The sequence below is a fragment of the Maylandia zebra genome, linkage group LG2, assembly GCF_041146795.1.
Source record: "Maylandia zebra isolate NMK-2024a linkage group LG2, Mzebra_GT3a, whole genome shotgun sequence".
Taxonomy (NCBI): domain Eukaryota; kingdom Metazoa; phylum Chordata; class Actinopteri; order Cichliformes; family Cichlidae; genus Maylandia; species Maylandia zebra.
The window spans coordinates 12,934,085-12,961,809 of NC_135168.1; the positions used below are offsets into that span (position 1 = coordinate 12,934,085).

General features: G+C 41.3%; 1 protein-coding gene and 1 long non-coding RNA gene across 2 annotated transcripts in view; one reads left to right on the forward strand and one right to left on the reverse strand.

The window, feature by feature from the left end:
* Positions 1-27,725, reverse strand: part of LOC112433374 (uncharacterized) — a 254,707-nt gene that overhangs the window by 153,277 nt on the left and 73,705 nt on the right. The window lies entirely within an intron of this gene.
* Positions 183-27,709, forward strand: LOC143420838 (uncharacterized). The gene is made up of 13 exons (XM_076889182.1): positions 183-466; positions 3,570-3,690; positions 3,775-3,876; positions 4,161-4,277; positions 6,511-6,589; positions 8,568-8,772; positions 8,924-10,721; positions 11,915-12,088; positions 12,302-12,475; positions 12,652-12,825; positions 18,136-18,309; positions 25,818-25,864; positions 26,013-27,709. The coding sequence occupies exons 2-13, from the start codon at positions 3,602-3,604 to the stop codon at positions 26,555-26,557; spliced, it is 3,678 nt and encodes a 1,225-aa protein (XP_076745297.1). The 5' UTR covers positions 183-466; positions 3,570-3,601; the 3' UTR covers positions 26,558-27,709.

The window sequence follows — 27,725 nt, forward strand, 5'->3', positions numbered from 1 at the left end:
AAAGTTTGAAACCAGGAGTTTCCATAGTGAGTTAAAAATATTTGCACAGCAGCTCCGAGAACTTTTATCAATATTTCTTTGAATCCTCTAAATTTCATTCATAGGTGTTGGACTGTTCATGATTTATTTAAACTCATAACTGGGTGCAGCAGCTGAACTTTGACCTGTGAGCTGCAGCTTAAGCTTCTTTTATGGTTCAGTGTTTAATGTGTAAACTGTTTATCACTGCAGAGACGCCTACAGGCTATCTACTGTTCAAAAGTGAATTGTTATATACAGTGTGGCAGCTGACCTTTGACCTGTGAGCTTCAGCCTCTTTGCTGGTGTGAAGTGTTTAATCTGACGCAGTCTGCAGACACAGAGGACTGCTGACGGAGAAGAAGCAGAGGATTTTCTCTGTTTCTACACAGACCTGGTCCAGACAGCAGAGAGCTGCAGAGTGAAGACGTTCATTGGAAGAAGCTGAGTAAGTTCAACATCCTCTTTGAATCCTGGATCAGGAAGTGAATATTTGGTGTTTAAATAAGGTTTCTGTCTTTGACTCAGCCTGCTGTCACTTTTTAGAGAGAAAAGGAGATTTTAGATTAACTGGTGTTCCTGCTGCTCCAGCATTAAAGCACAGTATAGGTGACTGCGCTGATGCCTGTTTATAATTTCACCAAAGCTAATAAACTGTTGGCTAAATTTTCTTGTTTTCAGATGTAAACAGAGGTGAGAGGAGCAGATAATAAGGATTAAATATTATGCTGAATAACTAAATTCTGCTAGTCTGTGACGTAACTCCCAGCAGCATCGCCTCATTTCTTTGACCTTGACCTAGCTAAGCTAACATGAGTTAGCTTAGCTAGCAGAGCAGCTATCTCTGCTGTCTGTCATGTGACCGAGTCAAGTGTGTGTAGTAGACTTGTTAGCATAGCTAGCAGGCTGAAAGAAGCTAGCAAACTGTGTGAACACTTTGTAAGAGGTGAGCAGTGAAGGATAAGGAGCTCCTCCAAATGCTGATAATGCACTTAACCTGAATTTACTGCTTGTTACATTATATGTGATGTTCAGTCAAAAACAATTACTTAAATTAACATTATTATTAGTAGTAGTATTAGTATTAGTATTTGTTTATTATTCATGACATGGCTCCCTACTGTAGTGGTTTGAACAACTGATCTGTGGTTATTGTGTCCCTGCAAATTCAACAATGCGCCTCAATGCAAAGCATCAAACAAATATTTTTATTATCAAGTCCTACTGGATGAATCACCGTAGCTCTGACAGTGAAGCACACTCATTTTTATTGGTAGTCACCTTGTAAGCAATGTTCCCTCTAAGCTGCGCACTGTTGGCACGGTCTCTGCGCAGAGAAAATCTGTATTGAGCACACAAAAAGAATTCTAACCTGAATTGAAATTAAAGTAAATATGTGCCGGTGTTTTAGCAAAGCGGCTGATGTGGAGTGAAGCCACGTTAATGACAACGTGTACAACCATTGGAGATGTGAGCAGGACAGACGGAACAACTGACAGGAAAAGTGTGGACTTTATACCAGTTTTTAAATTGTGTTGATCGACCACGTAAAACCAGAGTTATGAGAAAATATCTGCAATGTTTGGTTTTCTTCCTGAATACTGTCGTTGTTTATATTTACTGCAGGAAGAAACGGTAAAGACGGCGTTTTATAAGGAAAACGCTCGAAAGCCTGTGAGCAAAAACAATACCAACCCCCAGCCTTTCCTATTGGTCGAAAAATGTACCATGTCGACCAATCAAAACATGGCATTTAGTTGTTAAGAAACGGAGTGACGGCGGTGTTTTGAGATGTGAGAGATTTGAGACGTTTAGAGCAAATCTTGTGTAGTTAGTGTGTAGTTAGTGTGTAGTTAGTGTGTAGTGTAGTCAATAGTGTTGTTGTGTGTGTCAGAACAATGAGGCGACTGCTGAATGTTACAGGTGTTACAGCAGTGACACATCTGCTGCTGTCAGGCCTGCAGGTATCAGGCTGTTGTTCTCCTTCATCTCATAGTGGACAGAAATTATTTTTTGGAGCGGCACAAATAATTTGTGTGGCATCAGATTTGATGCAGAACAGCTGATTGTTCTGTAAATAGTTTGAAATGTTTATTTAAAAAAAAACACCTTGGCTGTAGTTTTTTGCAGTAAACAGCTGCAAAAAACTCTGTTTGCAAAACTCAGTTACTTTTTTGAAGAAGTAACTATATAATTAACTGCCCAACATTGGTCATTATTTACTGTATGTTGCAGACAGAGTTACAGACTCTCTCCCAGACCACAGACTCATAATACAAGTCAGAGCTTTATTTAAAGAAAGTTGTGTTTTCAAAATTGAAGTTCAAGTTATTTTTCCTTCCAATAGTGTTAACATGCTACAGGTCATGAACAAGATTTTCTTTTTTAACTTTCATTGTAAGTGGGCTAAAGCAGTTAATTAAAAGTAGTTTAACAGAAATGTAAACGCTGTAAATTGATTATTTTAATAAACATGTAACTTGGATGGATTCGACGCTGGCGTGACCACAGTGCACACGTCTAATGTCGCTCACAGTGGATCGCTCAGGGAGGTTGTGTGTTCGCTCAGACAAGTGAAACATTAGAGGGAACATTGCTTGTAAGTGCAAGCTTTAAACTCTCATGGATGAGTAAAACTCATTAGAAACACTGGCGAGCAGTGAGTGAATAACAGGTCTGACAGCAGCAGTAGGGACGGTGCTGTCATAGTTTAATGTGGAGTCTGTTTGAACTCAAACACTGAAGAGCAAAGAAAAGAACTTTAATGGTTCTGGGTCCCTTTGACCAAGCACTTTGCATTTTTTGTATTATGGTTTATGGTTCTGGTTCATTTACAGTCTTATTTATGCTTCTTTGAGTTTCTTATACTTCCTGTTTAGTTCCTTGATCATTAGATTCCCTCTGTGTGTCTCTGTGTCTCTGTGTGTCTGTGTCTGTGTGTGTTTGTGTGTGTTTGTGTGTGTTTGTGTGAGGCCTGGTGCTCCATTCTATATTTCCTCAGCCTGTCATGTCTCTCTTGTCTCCTCTTTCCCTCGCTCACTCTCGTCTGCCTTTCCTCCACTCCTCTGTCAAGCTCACGTGTCAGTGTTGTGTTCCTTTGTTTGCTGTTTTATTGTGAAAGTCTTGCATTCTTTGTTCAGTGTGTTTCATTTTTCCTGTGAAGGTTCTCAGTCATCCAGGTCATCATAGTTTAAGGAGCTTGGAAAGAAAAGCATCTGGACTTCTGTAAGTTGCTTGAAGATGTTTCGCCGTTATATTTGGGTCCTACCCTGTCTGCATTATGCAGCTAGTTCAAGACCAACATTTTTCTAGTTTCCCAAACAGTGAATCAGTGTGTGTCAGTGAATGCATCGTGTGTGCTTCAGGCTCCATCTAGTGGACTGATAGCAGAGCAGCTGATGGCAGCTTCCTCTGCCTCACACTGCTGTCTGACTGCATCCAGCTGACACTGAGATGAAGCAGGAAAGAAGCAGCTGATATTTGGACAGCACACATGATGAAAGGAGGATTTCAGCTGATGTGCACATGAATGATTTGTGTTTCCTCTGCAGGTAGAAAGTGTGTGTGAGCTGAATTGAGCAGCATGGATCAGTGTGAGGACAGAGAGGAGGGAGTCCCTCCCTCTAAAAGCACTCTGTGTGGGGAACATGAGAGCCAGACCAAAGCTCAGAGGTGAGATGACCATCTCTAACTGTCCATGACTCTTCTCCATGTCACAGCTCAGCACTCACATCACTGCTGCATCATTATTCACAGGAACCAGCCTGGACCTCCACCCAGCTTTGTGTCCTTACAGAGTGACTGGTCTGCTGGTCGTCTCATTGATTTTAAATCCCAGCCTGTGTCTGCTGCAGAGAGGTGAGCTGTTAGCAACATGAACTCTTTGATGTCAGTTTATCTGATTTAAATGAACTGTTTGATGTTTCCTGGTCTCTAAACTGCATCTCAAAGGAAGTCACTGAACCTTTATTCCTTATTTCTATCAAACATGTCCAACATTTAAATTCCTGCTGCTCACAGTGGGACCATCAATAGTCCTGCACAGTGTAAATGACCCCTGGGTGGCGCTCTGTTCTTACACTGTGAAACACTACTTTGGAGTTTCCTTCTGCTTCTCAAAACACATTTTTCTTCTCTGACAGGATCCATGGGAGACCTGCTGGACCTGAACCTGGACCCAGCTGTGTGTCCTTACAGAGTGACAAGTCTTTAGATCGTCTCATTGATTTTAAAGTCCAGCCTGTGTCTGCTGCAGAGAGGTGAGCTGTTAGCAACATGAGCTCTTTGATTAAACTGCTTGATGTTGTTGGATATAAACTACAAACACGTCGTTCCCTCAGTCCCATTTAAACTGTCTTTTAAAACAAGCCTTTGGTTTCTAAACAACTGAAAACCCACTTCAGCAAACAGGAAGTGATCAGAGCGTCCGTCCACTTCCTGTCAGGCCCTGCAAACATTTCATATTGAAGAAAAGTCGTTGATATCTCACATTTTTACTCCACCACATTCAACCATTTTGACATTTTACAGCATGAAACTCTTGTCACATGACTCCTGTTATGTTATAGAGTCATGTGACCACCAGGGAGGGATTTGTATGGATGAAACACATTCAAATCAATCTGATTCATCAATGGAAACATTTTTGGTGTAAATGCAGCAACATTGAAAACGCTGAAGATAAAAACACAACAGATAAAATATGAACAAATCGAGGCTTTGAATACACGTGTGTGTGTTTGAGACACAGAGATAAATGGATTATGTGTCTGTCTTATTGCTGCGTGAGGGTTTTATTGTAGATTTTGTGCGTGTACACTTTTGACCACGAAGGTGTTGAAAGGGCGTAAAACAGTTGGAGGCACCAGAGTGAACACTAGTGCTGTCAGTAGATTAAAACATGACTAATTAATGACACAATCTTCTGTCATTAATCCTGATTAATCACAATTACTTGATCAATAGCTGCAGTTACATTTTTCCAACTTTATATTTAAGCCTGTAACAGACGTTTACACCATATAATGAAGTCAATGCAGAATAAACACAAAGAATGTTAAACGCTTCAATTCAAAGAGACTTTGAATAGTTTTCAGTCTTTAACTCAGCTTCTCTGCTGTAAATACAACTTTGTAACAAACATATATACTAAAAGCTAAGTGTGCACTAATATATAATCATATATAATCTATATTACTGCTGTTAATGAAAATGTTTAATCAGACTCATCACAGAGTTACTGTGGATTCATTTGGATTAATCACCATTAAACATCATTTTTAATGTAAACGAATCAAATTTCATTTCATGAGCAAACAGACTCGAGAGAAAAGGGCAAATTTACACACTTAACATGTTTATTGAACATGTAAACATTGATTAACCTCCTGAATGAGCCGACCCCCCCAGGGACAGTCCTGCATGCTAATGATGGGCTCTGCTCTGTACCTGCAGGATTCTGTCAGCCACAAACTCCTCAGCTGATCCTGAATCTGAGCCCATCTGTCAAACAATCATTTTCTTCACAGGTCTGTGGAGGTGGCACTGATCCTGCAGCAGTCTAACACTCTCTGTCACTCTTCTTCAAGTCTTTGACACGAGGAACCAAAACTATGTTATTAACAACACTAACAGGTCTGCAGTTTGTCCACTTGGCAGTTGTGTCATCAGTGCTTTGCATTGTTGTGATATTTTAAGCTGGAAGTGCTTCGGTGAAAAGAAAATTCCTTCTGTCACGATGTGCAGAATCCTTCATGTTGGTCGGCTGGTCCGTCTTGTTATTTTTTTTAATACTCAAACTTTCCATCGGGAGGTCAGTGTGTGTTTGTCATCTTCCATATTGAGCTGATTGGTTCAGCTGCCGTCACTAACAGATGTGCTGCACATCTGCACGTGTGCAAAGGTAACTCTACTCGGACAAACTGCTCGAAGTGCGTTGATAGAAACATTTCAGGGATTTTGAGTTGTTCTGCTCTCCAGATGTGTCGTGTTAAAGGTTTTTATCATGTTAATCATGATAACAGATGAACCCCTAACCCTACATGTTAATTTTGACAGCACTGCTAAATCCTTTTTAATGTTCTTCTGTCAGATCATTGATTAGACTCGACTCCAAATACGAGACTCAGAAAACTCAAATGAAAACTCAAATCAAAGCAATGAGAAAAGGACTTCTTGTGTTAGAATGAAAACATATGGAAGTGGTCAGGTTTCAAACACTCGTTGAATCTACTGCACAGTTACATTCAGGGACCTTTGGCCTCCTGAGAGCATTAGTTGATGGTTCATCACAGTTTTCTCAAAGTTTCCTCTGAGCTTCTGCAGCATCATCACTTCCATCACTGATGAAAGAAAGTTCATAGAAAACAGAAAATATATCTTCAGAATCTGAGAGTCTAAAACTTGACAGACTTGATTCAGATGAAGTTATTTGAGCAGAAACTCCTGGATCGTTATCCTGTGTTGATCTAATCCTTCATGGTTCCTCCACAGAGTGGACCAGCAGAGCTCAGAGGTTCCCAGTGGTCAGTCTGCCCAGCAGCATCAAACACAGCTGGACTCCATATTTATGGTCTGTACATGTACAACAACTACTTTATTATTAATAATAATGCATTTATTTATAGGTCCCTTTCAGAACACCAAGGACTCTGTGGACTAAATGACCAAAAGAAACAAACTTTGAAATCAGACGGTGCAAATGTGATCACAGGGAAACGTTTTAAACATCGAGGCTTTAAACAGAAACCAAAGTGAAACAGTTTGTAGTCGAGATCAGTGGGAATGAAGCTGAATAACTGTTTCTTCAATAACTTTGAGCTCTTAAAAAACAAAAACTAGCTGAAAGTCTGGCTGCTCTTATGAAAAGTACAGAGAAATTATGGGTCGCTCAACACTTGTGCACAATATAGGAGTTTAAATAAATCTGAAGAATAACTCAAAGTCCTACAATCATACTGATAAAGTCATCTACAGCTAACTATCCAAGTGGATTTGTTTAAGACAGCTCCATCTGCTGGTGGCCCTCTGCAGGTGCATGAAAGGGGCGTGTTTATATTGAAAGTAGTAGAGAAAGTAAACCCCACGGGAAGGAGGAGGACTCTCAGCGGCTTCCAGCTCATATTCAGACATTTGACTTCTCACTGAAAGCAGCAAGTTTGAGTGTCTGTACCTTAGTTAGAAGAGATAACATGTCAGTAGTAATTAGAGTTGATTGAGCAATGCTGTCCTTGTAATGTAGTTTATGATTTTTATGGACAAGTCCAGTTTTTCTGTAGAGCCTCTCAAGTTGGTGACAGCAGCAGTGGAAGTTCACGTGTAAACCAGAGCAGCAAATCAGGTCCAAATGTGTTGTTCACAGTGAGTGGGATCATCATTGGCTGCTATGTTAACCTCCTGCAGCAGGATGTGTTTGGTCAGAGAATGGATAGATCACTAAGTCATTGTTGAGTTTAGGGAGACAGTAGACAGTTGGAGGAGGTTCAGCCAGTTGACACACAGTAGATAAAATAACTGAAGGCAGGAGCAGACACCTGTATGACTTTCCACCTCTCACATAGATTATTTCCCTGGGCAGCGCCACAGGGCTGGTAGATGTAAACAAAGCTGGAGGAGAGGATTGATTCATCTGAGAAAAGTCACAGAGTTGTGTCTTGATGCTCAATCATCCAGGTACGTAAATCCCAAAAAGCTTGATTCTGTTCATCTGGATGTTTTCAGTGGGAGAAACGTTTCATCATCATCAGGTGACTTCTTCAGTCTCAGCTGACTGCAGGTTTCAATCTCATAAACAGGACATTTGTATGACTGAAACCAGCCCACTGAAGGAACAATGGGCTGGGAGGTCAGTTCATTGATCATTGGTACGCATATTGTCAGGACCATTGATCAATGGTTGTTGATCAATGGTCATGAGTCCAGTTCACAGAGAGCTGGGGAATGGCTGCAATCACAGCATGTAAGATGGTGACAAATGTACCCTTAGGCCCCTCCTCCATTCAGAGATGGTCTTTCCTTTTCACATAAATGGCCTCCTTGACTCCGCCCTCAAACCAGCGTTCACATTTACTCAGGACCTTCTTGATGTGAAGTTCTTCTGCTTCGCTGGCTGCTGTGTCTGTGGGGATGGTGTTTGTTCTGTGTTGTTGTGTCCTGATGACGCCCAGTTTGTGCCCCAGTGGATGATGAGAGTCAAACCTTAAATACTGATCTGTATGCGTAAACAGAGTGAACCTTTAAGACCAGTTGTCTGTACGATCAACTCAGTCACCTGAAACATCTCCAAGTTTCTGGCTTTGATCATCAACCTGTTGGTAGTTCAGCTCTGAACACCAGTGAAATGTTTCTCCCACTGAAATCGCTGCATTCATATGAACAGCATCAACGTTTTGGGATCATGGAGTTGTGGACAAAGTCTCAGTTAATCAGATAAAGTCAAACCTATAATTGGTGAAGAGGTCGTGGATGATATGCCCCTTGATGGTAAAGAAGTGGATGTTGTGTGGACTAAAGTTCAGAGTGGTGGGTCATTCATAAATATTCTGTTCCAGCTGCTGGAGGACAACATCATCACTTTTGTGAAGAACGAGCTGAAGAAGATCCAGAAGGCTCTGAATCCAAATAAGCCCCAGTGCTTGGAGTTTCAGAGGGAGGATGATGAGCAGAGGAGAAACAGCAGAGAGGCATTTGTGAAGATCACAGTGGACTTCCTGAGGAGAATGAAGCAGGAGGAGCTGGCTGACCGTCTGCAGAGACGTAAGAGGATTTATCTAAAGATTTAAGCTGCTGGATAAATGAGAGACTTGTGACACCAGTGTGTTCGGTCATTTCTCAGTGGGTCAGAAATTGTCATCAGCATTTTGTAAAATATGATTGTTAAAGTTGCATTTTTATTATTATTATTCAGAACTTCAAGCTGCTGTTTGTCATCGTAAACTTAAGTCTAAGCTGAAGAAGAAGTTCCAGTGTGTGTTTGAGGGCATCGCTAAAGCAGGAAACCCAACCCTCCTGAATCAGATCTACACAGAGCTCTACATCACAGAGGGAGGGACTGCAGAGGTCAATGATGAACATGAGGTCAGACAGACTGAAACAGCATCCAGGAAACCAGACAGACCAGAAACAACCATCAGACAAGAAGACATCTTTAAAGCCTCACCTGGAAGAGATGAACCAATCAGAACAGTGCTGACAAAGGGAGTGGCTGGCATTGGGAAAACGGTCTTAACACAGAAATACAGCCTGGACTGGGCTGAAGACAAAGCCAACCAGGACATCCAGTTCATATTTCCATTCACTTTCAGAGAGCTGAATGTGCTGAAAGAGGAAAAGTGCAGCTTGGTGGGACTTGTTCATCACTTCTTTACTGAAACCAAAGAAGCAGGAATCTGCAGCTTTGAAGACTTCCAGGTTGTGTTCATCTTTGATGGTCTGGATGAGTGTCGACTTCCTCTGGACTTCCACAAAACTACAATCCTAACTGACCCTAGAAAGTCCACCTCAGTGGATGTGCTGCTGATAAACCTCATCAGGGGGAAACTGCTTCCCTCTGCTCACCTCTGGATAACCACACGACCTGCAGCAGCCAATCAGATCCCTCCTGACTGTGTTGGCATGGTGACAGAGGTCAGAGGGTTCACTGACCCACAGAAGGAGGAGTACTTCAGGAAGAGATTCAGAGATGAGGAGCAGGCCAGCAGGATCATCTCCCACATCAAGACATCACGAAGCCTCCACATCATGTGTCACATCCCAGTCTTCTGCTGGATCACTGCTACAGTTCTGGAGGATGTGCTGGAAACCAGAGAGGGAGGACAGCTGCCCAAGACCCTGACTGAGATGTACATCCACTTCCTGGTGGTTCAGGCCAAAGTGAAGAAGGTCAAGTATGATGGAGGAGCTGAGACAGATCCACACTGGAGTCCAGAGAGCAGGAAGATGATGGAGTCTCTGGGAAAACTGGCTTTTGATCAGCTGCAGAAAGGAAACCTGATCTTCTATGAATCAGACCTGACAGAGTGTGGCATCGATATCAGAGCAGCCTCAGTGTACTCAGGAGTGTTCACACAGATCTTTAAAGAGGAGAGAGGACTGTACCAGGACAAGGTGTTCTGCTTCATCCATCTGAGTGTTCAGGAGTTGCTGGCTGCTCTTCATGTCCATCTGACCTTCAGCAACTCTGGACTCAATCTGCTGGAACAACAACAAACAACATCCAAGAAGTCTGAAACAGGAGAATCTGCAAAGAAACACTTCTACCAGAGTGCTGTGAACAAGGCCTTACAGAGTCCAAATGGACACCTGGACTTGTTCCTCCGCTTCCTCCTGGGTCTTTCCCTGCAGACCAATCAGACTCTCCTACGAGCCCTGATGACACAGACAGGAAGTAGCTCACTGACCAATCAGGAAACAGTCCAGTACATCAAGGAGAAGCTCAGTGAGAATCTGTCTGCAGAGAAAAGCATCAATCTGATCCACTGTCTGAATGAACTGAATGATCGTTCTCTAGTGGAGGAGATCCAACAGTCCCTGAGATCAGGAAGTCTCTCCACAGATGAACTGTCTCCTGCTCAGTGGTCAGCTCTGGTCTTCATCTTACTGTCATCAGAAGAAGATCTGGATGTGTTTGACCTGCAGAAATACTCTGCTTCAGAGGAGGCTCTTCTGAGGCTGCTGCCAGTGGTCAAAGCCTCCAACAAAGCTCTGTGAGTAAACATGTTGTCATCGCTTCATTGTTAAAATCATGGGAAATAAATCAGAAATGCTGAGTTCAAAGAGCACTGTAACATTTTTTTAAAATAGTAAATTAAATGATCATCAGTCACTCGGTAAATATATGGTAGTTTTAATGTTTCACTCCAGCATTTCTAAAACACACTTTGTTCTGTAACTCTTATCAAAGGACAATCCAGACCCAGCCTATAAGAACATGAGCTCTGATGCTTCAGCCCCTCTGACAGGTTTATTATCCTCAGCTTGTTCATTTGTCTCCAACTCCAGGAGTTTGGTTGTTTTATTCTAAAGCACAAACTTCACCTGCCAGACTTCACCTACATCTTTTTCTGATGTTCATAATTTAAGTTCAAGTTTGTATCTCACTTTCAGTGCACACCCTCCCTTTTTAAATATAAATCTCTGCTGTGCTGTCATGTTTTCATCCTGTATGGAGGGAGAAACTCGGTCTTTATTACTGAAATTGCCTCTAAGGTCGTGTTTCTTGTCAGTAACCATATGTAACTGTAAGGCTTCCATAACCAGTGTTATCACAGAATTACAGTGGGTTCACTCTGGGTCCTCTACAGTTTCTTCCCACTGTCCACAGACATGCAGTTAGATTACCTGGTGATCTAAACTTCATGCAGGTGTGAGTGAGAGTGGTTGTCTGTCCCTCTGTGGGCTTAGTGGAAGAGACTGGATGGATCTCTGCTTTGTCTTTGATATATGCTGACAGCAAACATTCTCCATGAAGTCTGCATTTCAGCTCATCTCCTTTATACACACCTTTAACAGGAAGAGTTTTATACAGCTAGTGTTTAAAATCCAGTGTTATTCACAATACACAGGTAATGAGCATGATTATTGAATTACTAAAATTTTCTAAAATAATTGTTTTAGTTAATATTGTATGACAGTGTACACAGAATTATTAGCTCAGTAGGCAGAGTGGTCGCCCCATGATCATAAGGTCAGGGGTCGAATCCACCGAATAGTTACCTTGTGGTACCCCTGAGCAAGGTACCATCAAGGTACCAATCATGTGCACTGGACTGGTAGCACTCATAGTCTCATAGGTTTAAATAAATTAAAAAAAAAAAGGGTTCAACATATAAACAAATTTAATTTGATCACATATATTGTTTGTTTTTTTTTGTTTTTGTTTTTTTCCTTTCTCTCACAGACTGAGCAGCTGTAACGTCTCAGAGGAAGGCTGTGAAAATTTGTTGTCAGTGGTCAGCTCCCAGTCCTGTAGTCTGAGAGAGCTGGAACTGAGTACCAACAGCCTGAAAGCTTCAGCAGTAAAGCTTCTGTCTGCTGCAGTGGAGAGTCCACATGCCAAACTGAATGTTCTGAGGTCAGATCAATTTGTATTCTGTTTAGTTCTGTTTGTTTATGTGTTTGATGTTTGTTTTTGTTTATGTCTTTATCCAGTTATCCTTGTTTCATAGCATTTTTATTCATTTCAAAGTTAAACAGAAGTTTTACTAACCTGCTCAGCACAAGACAATAAGCTATTGCACCCTGATTACACTTTAACAACAATCTTTATTCATGTTTTTATCTTCAGACTTAACATCTGTGAACTCTCAGAGGAAAACTGTGAAGCTCTGTCCTCAGTTCTCAGCTCGCAGTCCTCTAGTCTGACAGAGCTGGACCTGAGTATCAGAAAGCTACAGGATTCAGGAGTGAAGCTTCTGTCTGCTGGACTACAACGTTTAAACTGTAAACTGAATACTCTGAGGTCAGATCAGAAAACATTTAGTTTTTAGAATTATTAATTAAAGTTCATACATATGATGTTGTATCTTAGTATGTTTATGTTTCCTTTAAAAATAGAAAGTCAACATTTAATGTTGTGAAATGTATTAACAAACTCTACATGAGTACTTGTTTTATAGATTGTCTTTTATTTTTCAGACTGAGTGGCTGTAACCTGTCAGAGAGAAGCTGTGAAGCTCTGTCCTCAGTCCTCAGCTCCCAGTCCTCCAGTCTGAGAGAGCTGGACCTGAGTAACTCTGACCTGCAGGATTCAGGAGTGAAGCTTCTGTCCGCTGGACTAAAGAGTTCACAGTGTGCAGTGGAAACTCTCAGGTCAGGATTCAAACTTTTCCACAGATGATCATTTGAAATGTGATTTATATTATTGTATAAACAGGTAACTTTTACAGCTGTCAAGTGAACTTTTATTTACATTTGAGTGGATAATTGGACTCTGAATTACTAAAAGTTGTTATAGTCATGTCTCTGTTTATTTAAAAAAATACTTCATTCACTGCCTAATTTAAAGATTTAGGCTCCTTTGGGCCCATAATATATATATTTGATTTCTTTGTGAATGAAATTAGGAGGATATTGGCGACTGCTGATTGGCTCGCTGTTTGTTTTTTATTCACAGTACTTAATTTTAAAGGCTGATTTCTCAAAATGAGATGTTTATCTTTTCTTCTACAACACGTGGAGCCACCAAATCTTCTTGCTTGATTTATTCATTACAGTTTGATTTAAAGAATATTAGACTCGTAACATAATAAATATATTTATTTCACTTCTTCTTGAGAGAAAGAAAGGGATGACTGGGTGAGCTCCAGTGGTTCATCCCAGCAGAGAGAGCGACACACTGGGCTGCAAATGATCACAGTAGTAATGGCCATAGTTTGATAAAACAGGCAGTCTTACCCTGTAGATAATACAGGGTTCTGGTGCCGATGTGGGGGAGGGGAGTCGCCCGGTACTAACTACATACTACTAACTACCTCATCCAGATGTCTTCCCTACTAAACCTGATAAGAAGTAACTGCAGTAGCCTTATAGGTCAAATCAGTTTCACCTGTTAAAGTTAGCTCCACTATTAATTAGGGGTGGGGGAAAAAATCGATACTGTGTAGTATCGTGATATTTTGTTTGCTAATAATGTATCGATACAGGGACAGCAGAAATCGATATTTTGTTACAAACAATTTTTTCTCTGAAGTCAACATGCTCTGGAGTCAGAGCATGTTGACTTCAGAGCATGTTGATCCTTTTTCTGAGCAACAATCCTGACATTCCTTCACTGTCCAAATGTGTTTAACTTTTTTTTTGGCAGCAATAAACATGACAGTTTACTTATTTTAATTTAAGACATGTTTAATTTTAATTAAGTTTGAAACTTTTTTATTTAATGTAAAATTATATATTTTTTTAAATTTACTTTCAAATTCTTCAGTTGCTGAAGGGGCTGCATAGTTTTCATAAATTGCATAGTTCAGAATAGCTATAATTGTACCAGATGGTTGCATTCAGTTAAGTTGGACTAGACTGTAATACAAACCGTTCAGTTTGTCAACAATAAAACTGACTGAACTGAGAGAAAGACTGAGTGTGAGACTTTGATATTAGATAAAATGAATATTGATAAAGTTTACCTTTATGTGCAGAATTTAAATATCGCAAAATATTTTAAAAAATCGCAATAATATCGTATCGTGCGTTAAGTATTGTGATAATATCGTATCGCGAGTTGTATGGTGATTCCCACCTCTACTATTAATGGTGTCACTTGTTATTTCTGGGATGAGTTTAGTAGCCTGAACAGCTGCTTAAAGGAAAGTAATTAAATAATAAAAATAACCTAAGTCCGGGGGAACCTGCAAGAGCTGTTTGCACAAAGAATAATGCTCAGACTTTGAGGTTTTATCGTTTTACACAAGGTTTAAAAATGAATGTCCACAATTGAATTGCAGAAATTGTTATTGAGCTAATACTGATGTAGTTGTTATCTTTGGTAAGGAGAGGTTGGAGGAAGGATGAGCACAGTCAGGCCTAAAGATGCTCTTAATAATAATAATGGATTGCATTTATATAGCGCTTTTCGAGACCCTCAAAGACCCTTTACAATCCCACTACAGGGAGTGCAGAATTATTAGGCAAGTTGTATTTTTGAGGAATAATTTTATTATTGAACAACAACCATGTTCTCAATGAACCCAAAAAACTCATTAATATCAAAGCTGAATGTTTTTGGAAGTAGTTTTTAGTTTGTTTTTAGTTTTAGCTATTTTAGGGGGATATCTGTGTGTGCAGGTGACTATTACTGTGCAGAATTATTAGGCAACTTAACAAAAAACAAATATATACCCATTTCATTTATTTATTTTTACCAGTGACACCAATATAACATCTCCACATTCACAAATATACATTTCTGACATTCAAAAACAAAACAAAAACAAATCAGCGACCAATATAGCCACCTTTCTTTGCAAGGACACTCAAAAGCCTGCCATCCATGGATTCTGTCAGTGTTTTGATCTGTTCACCATCAACATTGCGTGCAGCAGCAACCACAGCCTCCCAGACACTGTTCAGAGAGGTGTACTGTTTTCCCTCCTTGTAAATCTCACATTTGATGATGGACCACAGGTTCTCAATGGGGTTCAGATCAGGTGAACAAGGAGGCCATGTCATTAGTTTTTCTTCTTTTATACCCTTTCTTGCCAGCCACGCTGTGGAGTACTTGGACGCGTGTGATGGAGCATTGTCCTGCATGAAAATCATGTTTTTCTTGAAGGATGCAGACTTCTTCCTGTACCACTGCTTGAAGAAGGTGTCTTCCAGAAACTGGCAGTAGGACTGGGAGTTGAGCTTGACTCCATCCTCAACCCGAAAAGGCCCCACAAGCTCATCTTTGATGATACCAGCCCAAACCAGTACTCCACCTCCACCTTGCTGGCGTCTGAGTGGGACTGGAGCTCTCTGCCCTTTACCAATCCAGCCACGGGCCCATCCATCTGGCTCATCAAGACTCACTCTCATTTCATCAGTCCATAAAACCTTAGAAAAACCAGTCTTGAGATATTTCTTGGCCCAGTCTTGACGTTTCAGCTTGTGTGTCTTGTTCAGTGGTGGTCGTCTTTCAGCCTTTCTTACCTTGGCCATGTCTCTGAGTATTGCACACCTTGTGCTTTTGGGCACTCCAGTGATGTTGCAGCTCCAAAATATGGCCAAACTGGTGGCAAGTGGCATCTTGGCAGCTGCACGCTTGACTTTTCTCAGTTCATGGGCAGTTATTTTGCGCCTTGGTTTTTCCACACGCTTCTTGCGACCCTGTTGACTATTTTGAATGAAACGCTTGATTGTTCGATGATCACGCTTCAGAAGCTTTGCAATTTTGAGACTGCTGCATCCCTCTGCAAGATATCTCACTATTTTTGACTTTTCTGAGCCTGTCAAGTCCTTCTTTTGACCCATTTTGCCAAAGGAAAGGACGTTACCTAATAATTATGCACACCTGATATAGGGTGTTGATGTCATTAGACCACACCCCTTCTCATTACAGAGACGCACATCACCTAATATGCTTAATTGGTAGTAGGCTTTCGAGCCTATACAGCTTGGAGTAAGACAACATGCATGAAGAGGATGATGTGGACAACATACTCATTTGCCTAATAATGCTGCACTCCCTGTATTCATTCACTCTCACATTCACACACTGGTGGAGGTAAGCTACAGTTGTAGTGGTAGGTTAGGTTTTGCCCAAGGACAAAATGACCAAGACAGAGAGAGCTGGCTCATCAGACAGACAAGCTCATCTTGTAACCTACTGGTTCGCTGGTCAGCACACCAGCTGACTAGCGAACCGGCTAACTAGCACACCAGCTAACTAGCACACCGGCTAAATAGCAAATCAGCTAACTAGCAGACCAGCTAACGGCAGCCACAAGCTGAAGGACGATTAAATGTAGTGGAGATATCAGAGATGACACTGGTGTGTCCGATTCACTCTTTAGCACTCTGGTCACTCCGGTGTGTCAGCCAGAACACCACTGAAGGCCAAATGATCCCAGCATGTGGAATAAAGAGCTTAAGGTTTGGTTTGAGACACTTTATTCTTTCACTGATTGATTCTTGCGGCTGTGATCACGTGTGTGGTTTCTTACAAAAAGGAAGTACACAATACAAATACATGACAAATAAGATGAATAGATAAGTTACATATCCAGTTATATGTACGTACATCAGTATAGCTAATATAGCCATATATAAGGACAAAGATCACAGTACTATAATGCAGTAATGTTAAACACAAAGGTGTATATCTACATAAATCTGTCCTATCAGTGATCAGGGTACTGTAGTATACTTCCACTACATAAACTATAGAAACTAAACGACATTAGTGTGACTTTAAGTTACCATCAGTACAGACGAACTGATGGTAGTTGTACAAAATAAAGGCATTGCAATTATTGTGAAGGGCTTCCGGTTAAACTAAGATCAGCTGATTACCTCATAACAAATTGTTTGCTATAGAACGCAGCTCCCACTCTTCATTAATATCATGTACTGTAACTCCCAAGTAACCATGGTTACCCAGCCACGCCCAGTAGTCTCCAGAGAGACCAACAGCTGGTGCACGTTGTAACGCCGTGGCTTTCGTAGTCTCTCCTTTTTCTACAGCTCATGTGTTCTTCTTGTGATGGTGCGTCTTGAGGGAGGCTCATACATGCCGTCATTTGTTGATCCTAAGAACGTTCCTCAGACCGACTTCTTCAACAACACTAATCAGCCTGCAGTTTGTAGCTACTCACTTCACTGTGGTGTTTGTTAGCTTGTCTTTCTTTGGTTTTATCCTGACTCCTCCCACAAGCTGATCCTACGTAGTCTGCCCAAGCCTCCCACCTCTGTTTGTTTGGGTGGTTTGTTTGCTGCCATCAACAGCGTGTAATGCATTTAAGTGATACTTCAGACATGAAGTACTGCGACAATAAAAAACTCAACTTTGCTTAAAAATAACTTTAGTTGTATCAACACTGCCCTCTGGAATAATTAGACTTTGGTGACAAACTGATGTGATCTCCATGTTTCCTTTGTTGGACTGTGGGCGAGTGTCAGAACTGAATGTACTGAGTAACATGTGGAGTTTAAATATGTGTCAGTTCCAGTTTTAGAGCTCTAAAGTGCAGCTATCATGTTAGGAATATGTTAGGAATAGACAGGAACACTGAGCACACTGAGGTCAAATCTTTATTTATCCAGTTCATCTGTAGGCTGAGCTCAGTCCATCCATTTAGTGAAATGATGTTTAAAGGTCTCCTTGTTCTGTGAGCGTGCACAGATCCTGAAGCAGAAAGCCTGGGTTAACAGAGAAATGATCATCACTGTGATGATGCTCACCATCTCTGACTGGGATTTGAGGTTTTGTCAAAGCAGCAAAGAAAGCCTGGCTATGTTGGACTGGGTGTGGAAGCAGCTCCCAGTTTGAGTTCAGGAGACAGACACCCTCTCTACTTTGAAGATCAGCTTCAAACTTTCCTTTTTGATAAAGCTTCGAGCTGGATCAGGTGACCCTGAACCATCCCTTAGTTATGCTGCTATAGAGATGGATAACAGATGGATTGTTGTTTTGTGTGTCTGCAGTCTGTCAGGCTGTCTGATCACAGAGGAAGGCTGTAGTTCTCTGGCCTCAGCTCTGACCTCCAACCCCTCCCATCTGAGAGAGCTGGACCTGAGCTACAATCATCCAGGTCCCTCAGGAATGAAGCTTCTGTCGGCTGGACTGAAGGATCCAGGCTGGAGACTGGACACTCTCAGGTATGGAGAGAATGTCTGATATAGGAGGAAGAGCTGGAATCATTTCCTGTGTCTTTCACTCACTTCCTGTTTGTTTCCTGCAGATGAGACATGAACAATCACACATGCAGGAATATTTTCAGGGACAGACACACTAGTCTAGCTGGATAGTACATGGATATTTATGTAGGGGGTCTTCAAGGAGTCTGTTTGCAGGAACATTAATGATAACTGATAAGTCATGTTGAGAGTTTCATTAAAAGTAGACTTACAGTTAGGTAATATTTGGACAGAGACAACATTTTGTAACTTTAGATACAAGTATCAGCCATGTGTGTGTTTCCCATGCTGTATGTCCACAGTCACAGTGACACTGACAGAAGGATGAAACAAGGCTGTGAATCATTTCAGTCTTTGTGTGTGACAAAGAGGCAGACAGGAGCAGCTAACATTTGGAAATGGAAGCTTACTGGAAACACTACATTCACGGCTGAATTCACAATAGATTTGTTCTCAAGTGCACATTTAGCAGCTAATGCTAATACTGTTTTCCCTTTGCTTTCTACAGCAGCTATTGCTAAGTAGGCCACTTTGCTCCGCTAAGGATTTGTGTGACCATGATGGAGACTCTGATAAGCTAATGCTGCTAAGCTAATGCTGTTTATGGGCCCTGTTAGAATCAATATTTCATTCTCATTCTGTTGTTTGAGAACAATATTAACGTTTCACATCATTATAACACAAGAGAAAAGGGTATTGGCATTAGCTACTAGTGCTTATTCACCTCAAATTACCTTTAGCTGCTAATGGCAGCCTACTTAGCATTAACTCCTCACTAATATAATGCTAATTTACATCAAATTAGCATTAACTGCTCATATTGTTATAAGGAAAGAGAAAACGGTATTAGCATTTGCTGCTAATAATTATTCACCCCTAATTAGAATAAGCCGCTAAAAGCAGCCAACTTAGCATTAATTCCTCACTTTGTTGTTACCCAACGGAAAAGAGTATTAGTATTAGCTACTATCATTTTTAATAAGTAAGAGAAAACAGTATTAGCAGTAGCGCATAATGCTAATTCACGTCAACATAGTATTAGTTAATAATGGCAGCCTACTTAGCATTAACTGCTCACTAATATAATGCTAATTCGCATCAAATTAGCATTAGCTGCTCAAGTTGTTATAAGGAAAAAGAGAAAACGGTATTAGTATTAGCTGCTAATAATTATTCACCCCTAATTAGAGTTAGCCCCTAATGGCAGTCTACTTAGCATTAACTCCTGACATTGTTATAATGCAGGGGAAAAGAGTTACCATTATCGGATAATGCTAATTCTCATCAAATTAGCATTAGTTAATAACGGTAGACTTCATATCATTAGCTGCTGTCATTCTTACAAAGCAAACAGTATGAGCATTAGCTGTTAATCCTTTTTCATCTAAAATTAGAATTAGCCACTAATGGCGTATTGTTAAAAAGTAAGAAAAAACATTGTTAGCATAAGCGCATAATGCTAATTCATCTCAAATTAGTATTAGCTAATAATGGCACCTGCTTAGCATTAGCTGGTCACATTGTTATAAGGCAAGAAAATATGGTATTAGCATTAGCTGCCAATTTCTATTTACCTAAAATTAGCATTAGCCACTAATGGTAGCCTATAGCAAAAACTTCTTAATGCTAAATGAAGTTAATTAATGCTAAGTAGGTTTAACTGAAATTAAAGTAGTGTTAGCATTAGCTGCTGATATTGTTAAAAGGTAAGATAAAACATTGCTAGCAGCAGCGGATAATGCTAACACACATAATAATTAGCATTACCTAATAATGGCAGCCTTCTTAGCATTAGCTGCTCATATTGTTATAATGCAAGGGAAAAGTGTTGGCAAAAACAGTGTTAGCATTAGTGGATAATGCTAATTCACCTAAATTAGCATTAGCTAATAATGGCTACGTACTTAGCATTACCTACTAATATTGATATAAAGCAAGAAAATATGGTATTAGCATTAGCTTCTAATGCTTTCTCATCTAAAATTAGAATTAGCCACTAATGGCATCCTATTTAGCATTAACTCTTCACATCGCAAGGGAAAAATTAGAATTCAATAAAAAAAAAAAGTGTTCACATTAGCTACTTGTATTGTTAAAAAGTAAGAAAAAACATTGTTAGCATAAGGGGATAATGCTAATTCACCTCAAATTAGTATTAGCTAATAACGGCAACCTACATAGCATTAGCTGGTCACATTGTTATAAAGCAAGAAAATATGGTATTAGCATTATCTGCCAATTCCTATTCACCTAAAATTTGCATTACCTGCTAATGGCAGTCTACTTAGCATTAACTCCTCACTAATGTGATGCTAATTCACATTAAATTAGCTTTAGCATTAGCTGCTACCATCAGCCTACCTAGCACTAGCTGCTCACATTGTTAAAAGGGAAGAGAATACGATATTGGCATTAGCTGGTAATATTTATTCACCCCTAATTAGAATTAGCCACTAATGGCAGCATACTTAGCGTTAACTCCTCACATCGTTGTAATGCAAATGAGGCTAACTTGCATTAAATTAGACTGCTGTTATTAGCTAATTCTATTTAGCAGTAGCTGCTCACATTGTTATAAAGCAAAGGAAAACGATATGAGCATTAGGTTCTAATGCGTATTTGCCTTAAATTAGACGTAGGTGCTAATGGCAGCCTACTTAGCATTAGCAGCTCAGATGTTATAATGCTAGGAAAAAGAGTGTTAGCATTAGCCGTTCACATTGTTATAAAGTTAAGGGAAATAGTGTTAGCATTAGCTACTCACATTTTTAAAAAAAGTAAGTGTTAGCATTAGTGCATAATGCTAATTCATGTCAAATTAGCATTAGTTAATAACGGCAGCCTATTTAGCATTAGCAGATAATGTTGACCTTGGCCCACTGGAAAAGTTAAGAACTAAAGATTTAGGAGTGTTTCTCGATAGCTCTTTCTCGTTTGAGAAACAAATGAATTCTGTTATTAAAACCAGCTGTAAGGTTTATATTGTTGATTGTCATTTATGCTTAGAAATATTTACTCATATATGCTTAGAGTTGTATAATCGATTGCATAATGATAGAGGTTTGATCCTGAGTAGTCTGTAAAGACTCTGTGTGCCTTCCAGAGTGCTCTGGCATGCACACACCACTTGGGGCCATGAGAGAGGTCGTACCCTCTCTTACTGATTTATGGTGTAGGACAGGGGTCTCAAACTCAATTTAGCTGGGGGCCGCTGCAGGCAGAGTCTGGGTGAGGCTGGGCCGCATTAGGTTTTCCACAAGAAAGGCATGGTTAAAAAATTCCAATCTTCTCAAATCTCTTTATTTTTATTTTTTAACACAAAATATGAAAAATGAATAAACAAATTAAGAATTAATAAGAAAATCAATCAATCTGTAATACATAAATAAAATAATAATAAGATATTTTTAGTCAGTGAACTTGTGTGTTTTTTTCAGTCTTCTATATCTGCTGTATTTAGATTGAAATGTCTGTATTAACAGTTCTATAACCTTCTTCTGAACATGAATGGAACACTGTAGAAAATGAACTGTTCTTCTGAACATGGCTTCTCTTGCCTGCTCCTTGCTGCTAGAGACCTGGCAGCGTTTCCTCTCGCATAGCCGAGCCAGATTTGGCCGGAGGGAGGAAGCAGTTGCGACCCTCAGTATGTCTTGAAGATGATCATCCGTAAGTCTGGACCTGTACTTGGACTTATTGAAGTTCAAAGTGGAGAAGAGCTTTTGGCACAAGTATGTGCTACCAAAAAGGCACATGGTCCGCTTGAACATTCGGGAAAGCCGAGGGAAACTAGGGCTCAAGTCTCTCAAAAATTGTCCAAGCTTGTCTGCTTTTCCACTCACCTCCCTGAACTTTGCTTTGAGTTCAGAGTTGCACTGCAGCTCAATGAGCTCCATTTGAAGCACAGAAGGGGCATCTTGCACATCAAAGGAGAAGGGGTCCGCAAAAATGTGAAAGGTGGCTCTGTGTGTCTTGAAGTCAGCAAATCTGTGATCAAATTCCTCCTGTAGCCTCAAAATGACATCAACATACTCGTCAGCACTGAATGGTGTGCCTGCATCCACGAGTGCCTTGCATGCTGGGAAATGGCAAAGGTTTGTCTGAGAGAGCTGAGCTTTCCAGAGCGCCAGTTTTGTGGAGAATGCTCTCACGTTGTCATAGGCAGCACTGACAAGTTGCCCCTGGCCTTGTAACGTCTTGTTCAGTACATTAAGCTCATGTGTCATATCAACAAGAAAAGCTGAGTCCATGAGCCATTTGGGATCAGTTAGCACAGGAACACTAACTCCATCCTTCTCCATGAAGGCTTCACTTCTGCTCTCAACTCAAAAAGTCTCTTTAATACATTTCCCCTGCTGAGCCAACGTACCTCAGTGAAGTCGAGCACATCCCCATATTCTGACTCCATTTCCTCTAAAAAAGCTCAGAACCTTCGGTGCTTTAAGCCCCTGGATCTGATTTGGTTGATGCATTTCACAACAATAGACATCACATTGTCAAACTTCAGGCATTTGCTGCAAAGGACCTGCTGATGGATGATGCAGTGCAGAGCAATGGCCTCCTCCACGCCTTCCTCTTCCAGTTTGTTTTGTGCCACCAGTCCATGTTTCCTCCCTGTCATTGATGGCGCTCCATCTGTTGTTATTCCAACAAACCTCTTCCATGGCAAACCAACATTCTCAATGGCATCACACAGCTTGTAAATATCTGCTGAGCGGTGGTCTGGCCATGCATTGGAATTACTGTGAGCAGCTCCTCCATCACTTCAAAACTGTCATCAACACCACGGACATACATTGGGAGCTGGGCAGTGTCGGTGATGTCTGTGGTCTCATCAAGAGCGACTGAGTATACACTGAAACATTTGGCTTTCTCACACAGTTGGTCAGAAATGTCACTTGACAGGTCAGAAATGCGATCTGCTGCGGTGTTGGCAGAAAGGCTGATGTTGCTAAACTGACCTTTCTTTCCCGGACAGACTATATTTGCAGCCTGCAATATGCACTTTTAGACAAATGCACCTTCTGTGAATGGCTTCCCTGCTTTAGCAATCATCTCACTAACCACGTGGCTCCGACTGCTGCATTATTCTCTTTGGTTGCTTTCTTGGAGAAATCTTGCTGCCTCAGTAGATCTGTTTTAAGACTGGCAACCCGGTTCGCTCTCTCGTCTCCCTGGTATTTTGCATCCAGCTCAGCATGTCTAGTTGTGTAATGACGTTTCAAATTGTATTCCTTGTGCAGCGCAACTTTCTCTGTGCAAATAAGACAGGTCGGGGTGCCCCTGTGCTCAACAAAGAAATATTGCATTTCCCACTTTTCCTGAAATTGTCGGTGCTCATCAGCAACCTTTCTCTTCACCGCAGGCTTTGAAAAAGACATGTTTGGGGCTATGTGACATTTATAATTCTACTTGGTGTCACTGTCGCATTGAAGTTTCAATCAAGCGTTTAGCCGACGGACGGGGAACGTCTCAACGCGTAGAGAACGTCATTTCTGCTTCTTTTTCTTGCAACCGTAGCACGGCAATCGGCAGATAAAAAGCCGGTAGCAGTCTCCTTTGTTTTTACGCTCGATGTTCATGTCTTTCATGACGACACGAACACCGTGGCGTTTGCAGATGGTAGAAAGTGCAGGGATAGCGAGCGCAAAAAAGGCGACTGCTCACGGCGCCGGGCTGTTGTTACAGGAGAAAGAAGCGGAAATGACACCGTGACATATAACAAATAACATCAGCTGTTTCTGATGTTAGTTGTTTTGACTGCTTTTACATTATATTGAAATATATGTAATGTTCATGTTTGCTGCAATGCAAACGCAGTGATGCAAATAAAAACATGGAGCCACAAATTACGGTGCGACCCTATAATTAGTCCGGGTTACCGGGGACTGTTGTTGCCGATGAACAGGTGTCGCTATGTGACTGCAGACTAAATTGGGCTGCATTGAGTTCATGACTTTTCTTTTATCCCGCCGCCTACGCATCACTGTGAGAGTTAATATGAGATCTCTCTCTGTGGAAAAATAACTTTAAATCCCACTGACGTGTGTATAAATCTATATACGTATAATGTCCCGCTGGGCAGCAACTTAAAAAAACAACTTTTTTTGAAGTGTTGTGAACGCAGCGCGCTGGGGCGAATGTCGGCGTTTGCCCAATAGAAAGGAGGAAGCCAGCCAGGCACAGGAAAGAAAGAAACACTCCAGGGCAACGCTGCTGGAACTTTGACTCATTGAGAAATGTTTCCCTGCTTGCATCAAGCCCGGCTGGTGTCCCCTGAGATCCATATCCCACCCTGATTGGTGGGTTAATTCAGCTCCGCCCACAACACTGTAAAGTGTCATATATTATCAAACTAACATTACATTTTCATATTAAGGTGGGGCCAAAAACTATCGTCCTGCGGGCCGCAATTGGCCCGCGGGCCACGAGTTTGAGACCCCTGGTGTAGGAGGACACCTACTCTGTGTCTGGTTAAGTATAAGAGCCCTTTGTTAGGGGGACCGCTGGACTCTTAGCACCAGCTTTGGGGTCACAGGGTCACATCTGGAACACACACACACACACACACACAGACACACACACACAGACACACACACAGACACACACGCACACACACACACACACGCACACACACACACACAGACACACACACACACACACACACACAGACACACACACGCACACACACACACACACACACACACACACACACACACACACACACACACACACACTATGCACAGACTGGTACTCTTTGTTCATACCTGTGTAAGACGTCATAATGAACTTGTGCATATTCATGTAAGCTCAATAAAGAGCAGTGTTACGAGGGAGCAGACGAGAGCGACTGAGGTCAAGTGAAGGAACGGCGCTGTCACAGTTCTCTCCCTCATCAATTGTCTGGTTCCAGCGGTGGGTCTGTGCTAGACAACCCATCACCAGCTTTTTCCACTGGTTACCAGTACGTGGTAGAATCCACTTCCAGATCTGGTTGTCTTTAAATCTGTGAATGGATTGGCTCCATCTTATCTCTCTTTAACAAAAGAATCCAAGTGGAGCCCTCAGGTCTGCAGATAAGCAGCTTCTGACCAGAACTAGACGTAAAAACAGAGGTGAGCTTTATCGATGGCTGCAGCCAAACTCTGGAAAAGTCGCCCTTCACATCAGGTCGTCACCAACACTGGACATTTTTAAAAGCCGGTTGGAAACACATTTGTACTCTGTAGCTTTCAATCCTGACCAGTCTTTATAGTCATTACTGTGTATGTTTCCTATTTTCTCTCTACTCTGTGCAGCACTTTGGCTCAAGCTGTTTTTAAATGTGCTGATAAATAAATGTAGATTTCTTTGAATAAAACAGTGGAGCCGAGCTTTGAGCTCAGTGTGTAACAGTGTGTGTGTGAGAGCCATGTAATGTCCATGTGTGCATGCTGACTGTGCTGCTCTGACCCCCCTCCTCCTTTCAGGGTGGAGCCTGCTGGAGTCCGATGGTTGAGACCAGGTCTGAGGAAGTGTAAGTGTGTTTTTAATGGGATTCATGAAAACAAAGCAGCACACATTCAACCATCTTCATCATGTCAGGAGTCATCATCAAAGTGTCAATCAATGAACAGATGATGGATCAATAACTGCAGCTGGATTGTGTTTGTTCTCTCCATCAGATTCCTGTCAACTCACAATCGACACAAACACAGTGAACACAAAGCTCCAACTGTCTGACAACAACAGGAAGGTGACACATGTGGAGGAGGTTCAGTCATATCCTGATCATCCAGACAGATTTGATGTTCGTCCTCAGCTGCTGTGTAGAAATGGTCTGACTGGTCGCTGTTACTGGGAGGTCGAGTGGAGAGGAAGCGTTTATATATCAGTGAGTTACAGAAGCATCAGAAGGAAAGGAGGCAGTTATGACTGTGTGTTTGGACGCAATGATCAGTCCTGGAGTCTGAGCTGCTCTGATCATGGTCCTCGTTATGTCAGGCACAATAGCAGCTACACATCCATCTCCTCCTCCTCCTCCTCCTCCTCCTCCTCTGTCTCTAACAGAGCAGCAGTGTATGTGGACTGTCCTGCTGGCGCTCTGTCCTTCTACAGAGTCTCCTCTGACACTCTGATCCACCTCCACACCTTCAACACCACATTCACTCAAACTCTTTATCCTGGGTTTATGTTCTGGTCTCCTGGTGACTCAGTGTCCCTGTGCTGAGTGGAGTGTAAAGAGTGTCTCCTGTTACAGAAACACTCTGACTGTTGAACAGATAGTTCAGTCTGTACATGTCTGTCTCTTTCACTCACAAACACGTTTTCAGATTCATGGATTCAATCAGTTGATGTTTGAAACTCTTCTAAATGATTCCTTGTAAACTTCTTCCTCTTCAGTCACAAACAAACAGGAAGTGATGTCACATGTGTTCCTGTCCACACAGCAGAATGAGTCTATTGCTGACAGTGATGTACAAACAGAGTGAGCATTTCTGAGGCCCAAAATAAACTGAGTAGTTCACTGAATGAACAATGGACTGTGAGCTCAGTTCCTTCATCATTAGTATGGATTATATATGTATATGTATTATATTAGTATCATATATATCAGGTGCTGCTGCTTTCAGTCATTGTGCAAATGTGCTGTTTGTAAGCTTGTAAAGCTGCAGTCAGCTGAGACTGAAGAAGTCACCTGATCAGTGAGCAAACGTTTCTGAAAACGTCCAGATGAACAGAATCAACCTTTTGGGATCAGCCAGCAATGCAGCATCATTGTTGTTCAGCTTCAGAGGTTTGCAGGAATGAACTGATGACCAGAAACAGCTGCAAAGTCCAAGAAAATACCAGCTGGAGTTCAGCTGCATTTGAAGAAGTCAAAGAAAAGTAAGGATGGCAAAGGGCGACGTTTTCTTCCAAAGAGCTGCAAACATGGTCGACGCCTCATTAGAAGAATCATCTGGACATTTGTGAGGAACTCTGACCAAGAAAGCAACGTCACACAGATCCAACAGACAGTTTCCATGACTGCAAGTGTTGAGTGGAAAAATGCTACATTGCATTATTGCATCCTCTCACCACAGGAGGCGCTGTTGGCACCACTGATTGCTGATCAGCTGTTCTCTGATGATCTGATTGATACTGTGAATAACGGGACTCACTGAACTCTGTGACACAGTGAAGATTACAGAGTTTAACTTCACCCTTTAAGACTGACCACAGAACCAAGTCCGCCAGAGCTTTTGTTATATTTTTACATGCTGTGGAGCCATTTGTGGGAGCATTTCAAGTTGCTATACATCAATACAACTGTTATAGCCCTAATTTTAATAATATGTATGCATTAAGTCCATAGTAACTACATAAACTGCAAAAACAACCTCTGCTCATCCATC

Excerpts from the sequence above, each read along its gene's own strand:
- LOC143420838 (XM_076889182.1), top strand. The coding sequence starts at position 3,602 with ATGGATCAGTGTGAGGACAGAGAGGAGGGAGTCCCTCCCTCTAAAAGC. Across the intron at positions 3,691-3,774 it reads AGCCAGACCAAAGCTCAGAG|GAACCAGCCTGGACCTCCAC; the intron begins GTGAGATGACCA and ends CATTATTCACAG. Across the intron at positions 3,877-4,160 it reads CCTGTGTCTGCTGCAGAGAG|GATCCATGGGAGACCTGCTG; the intron begins GTGAGCTGTTAG and ends CTTCTCTGACAG.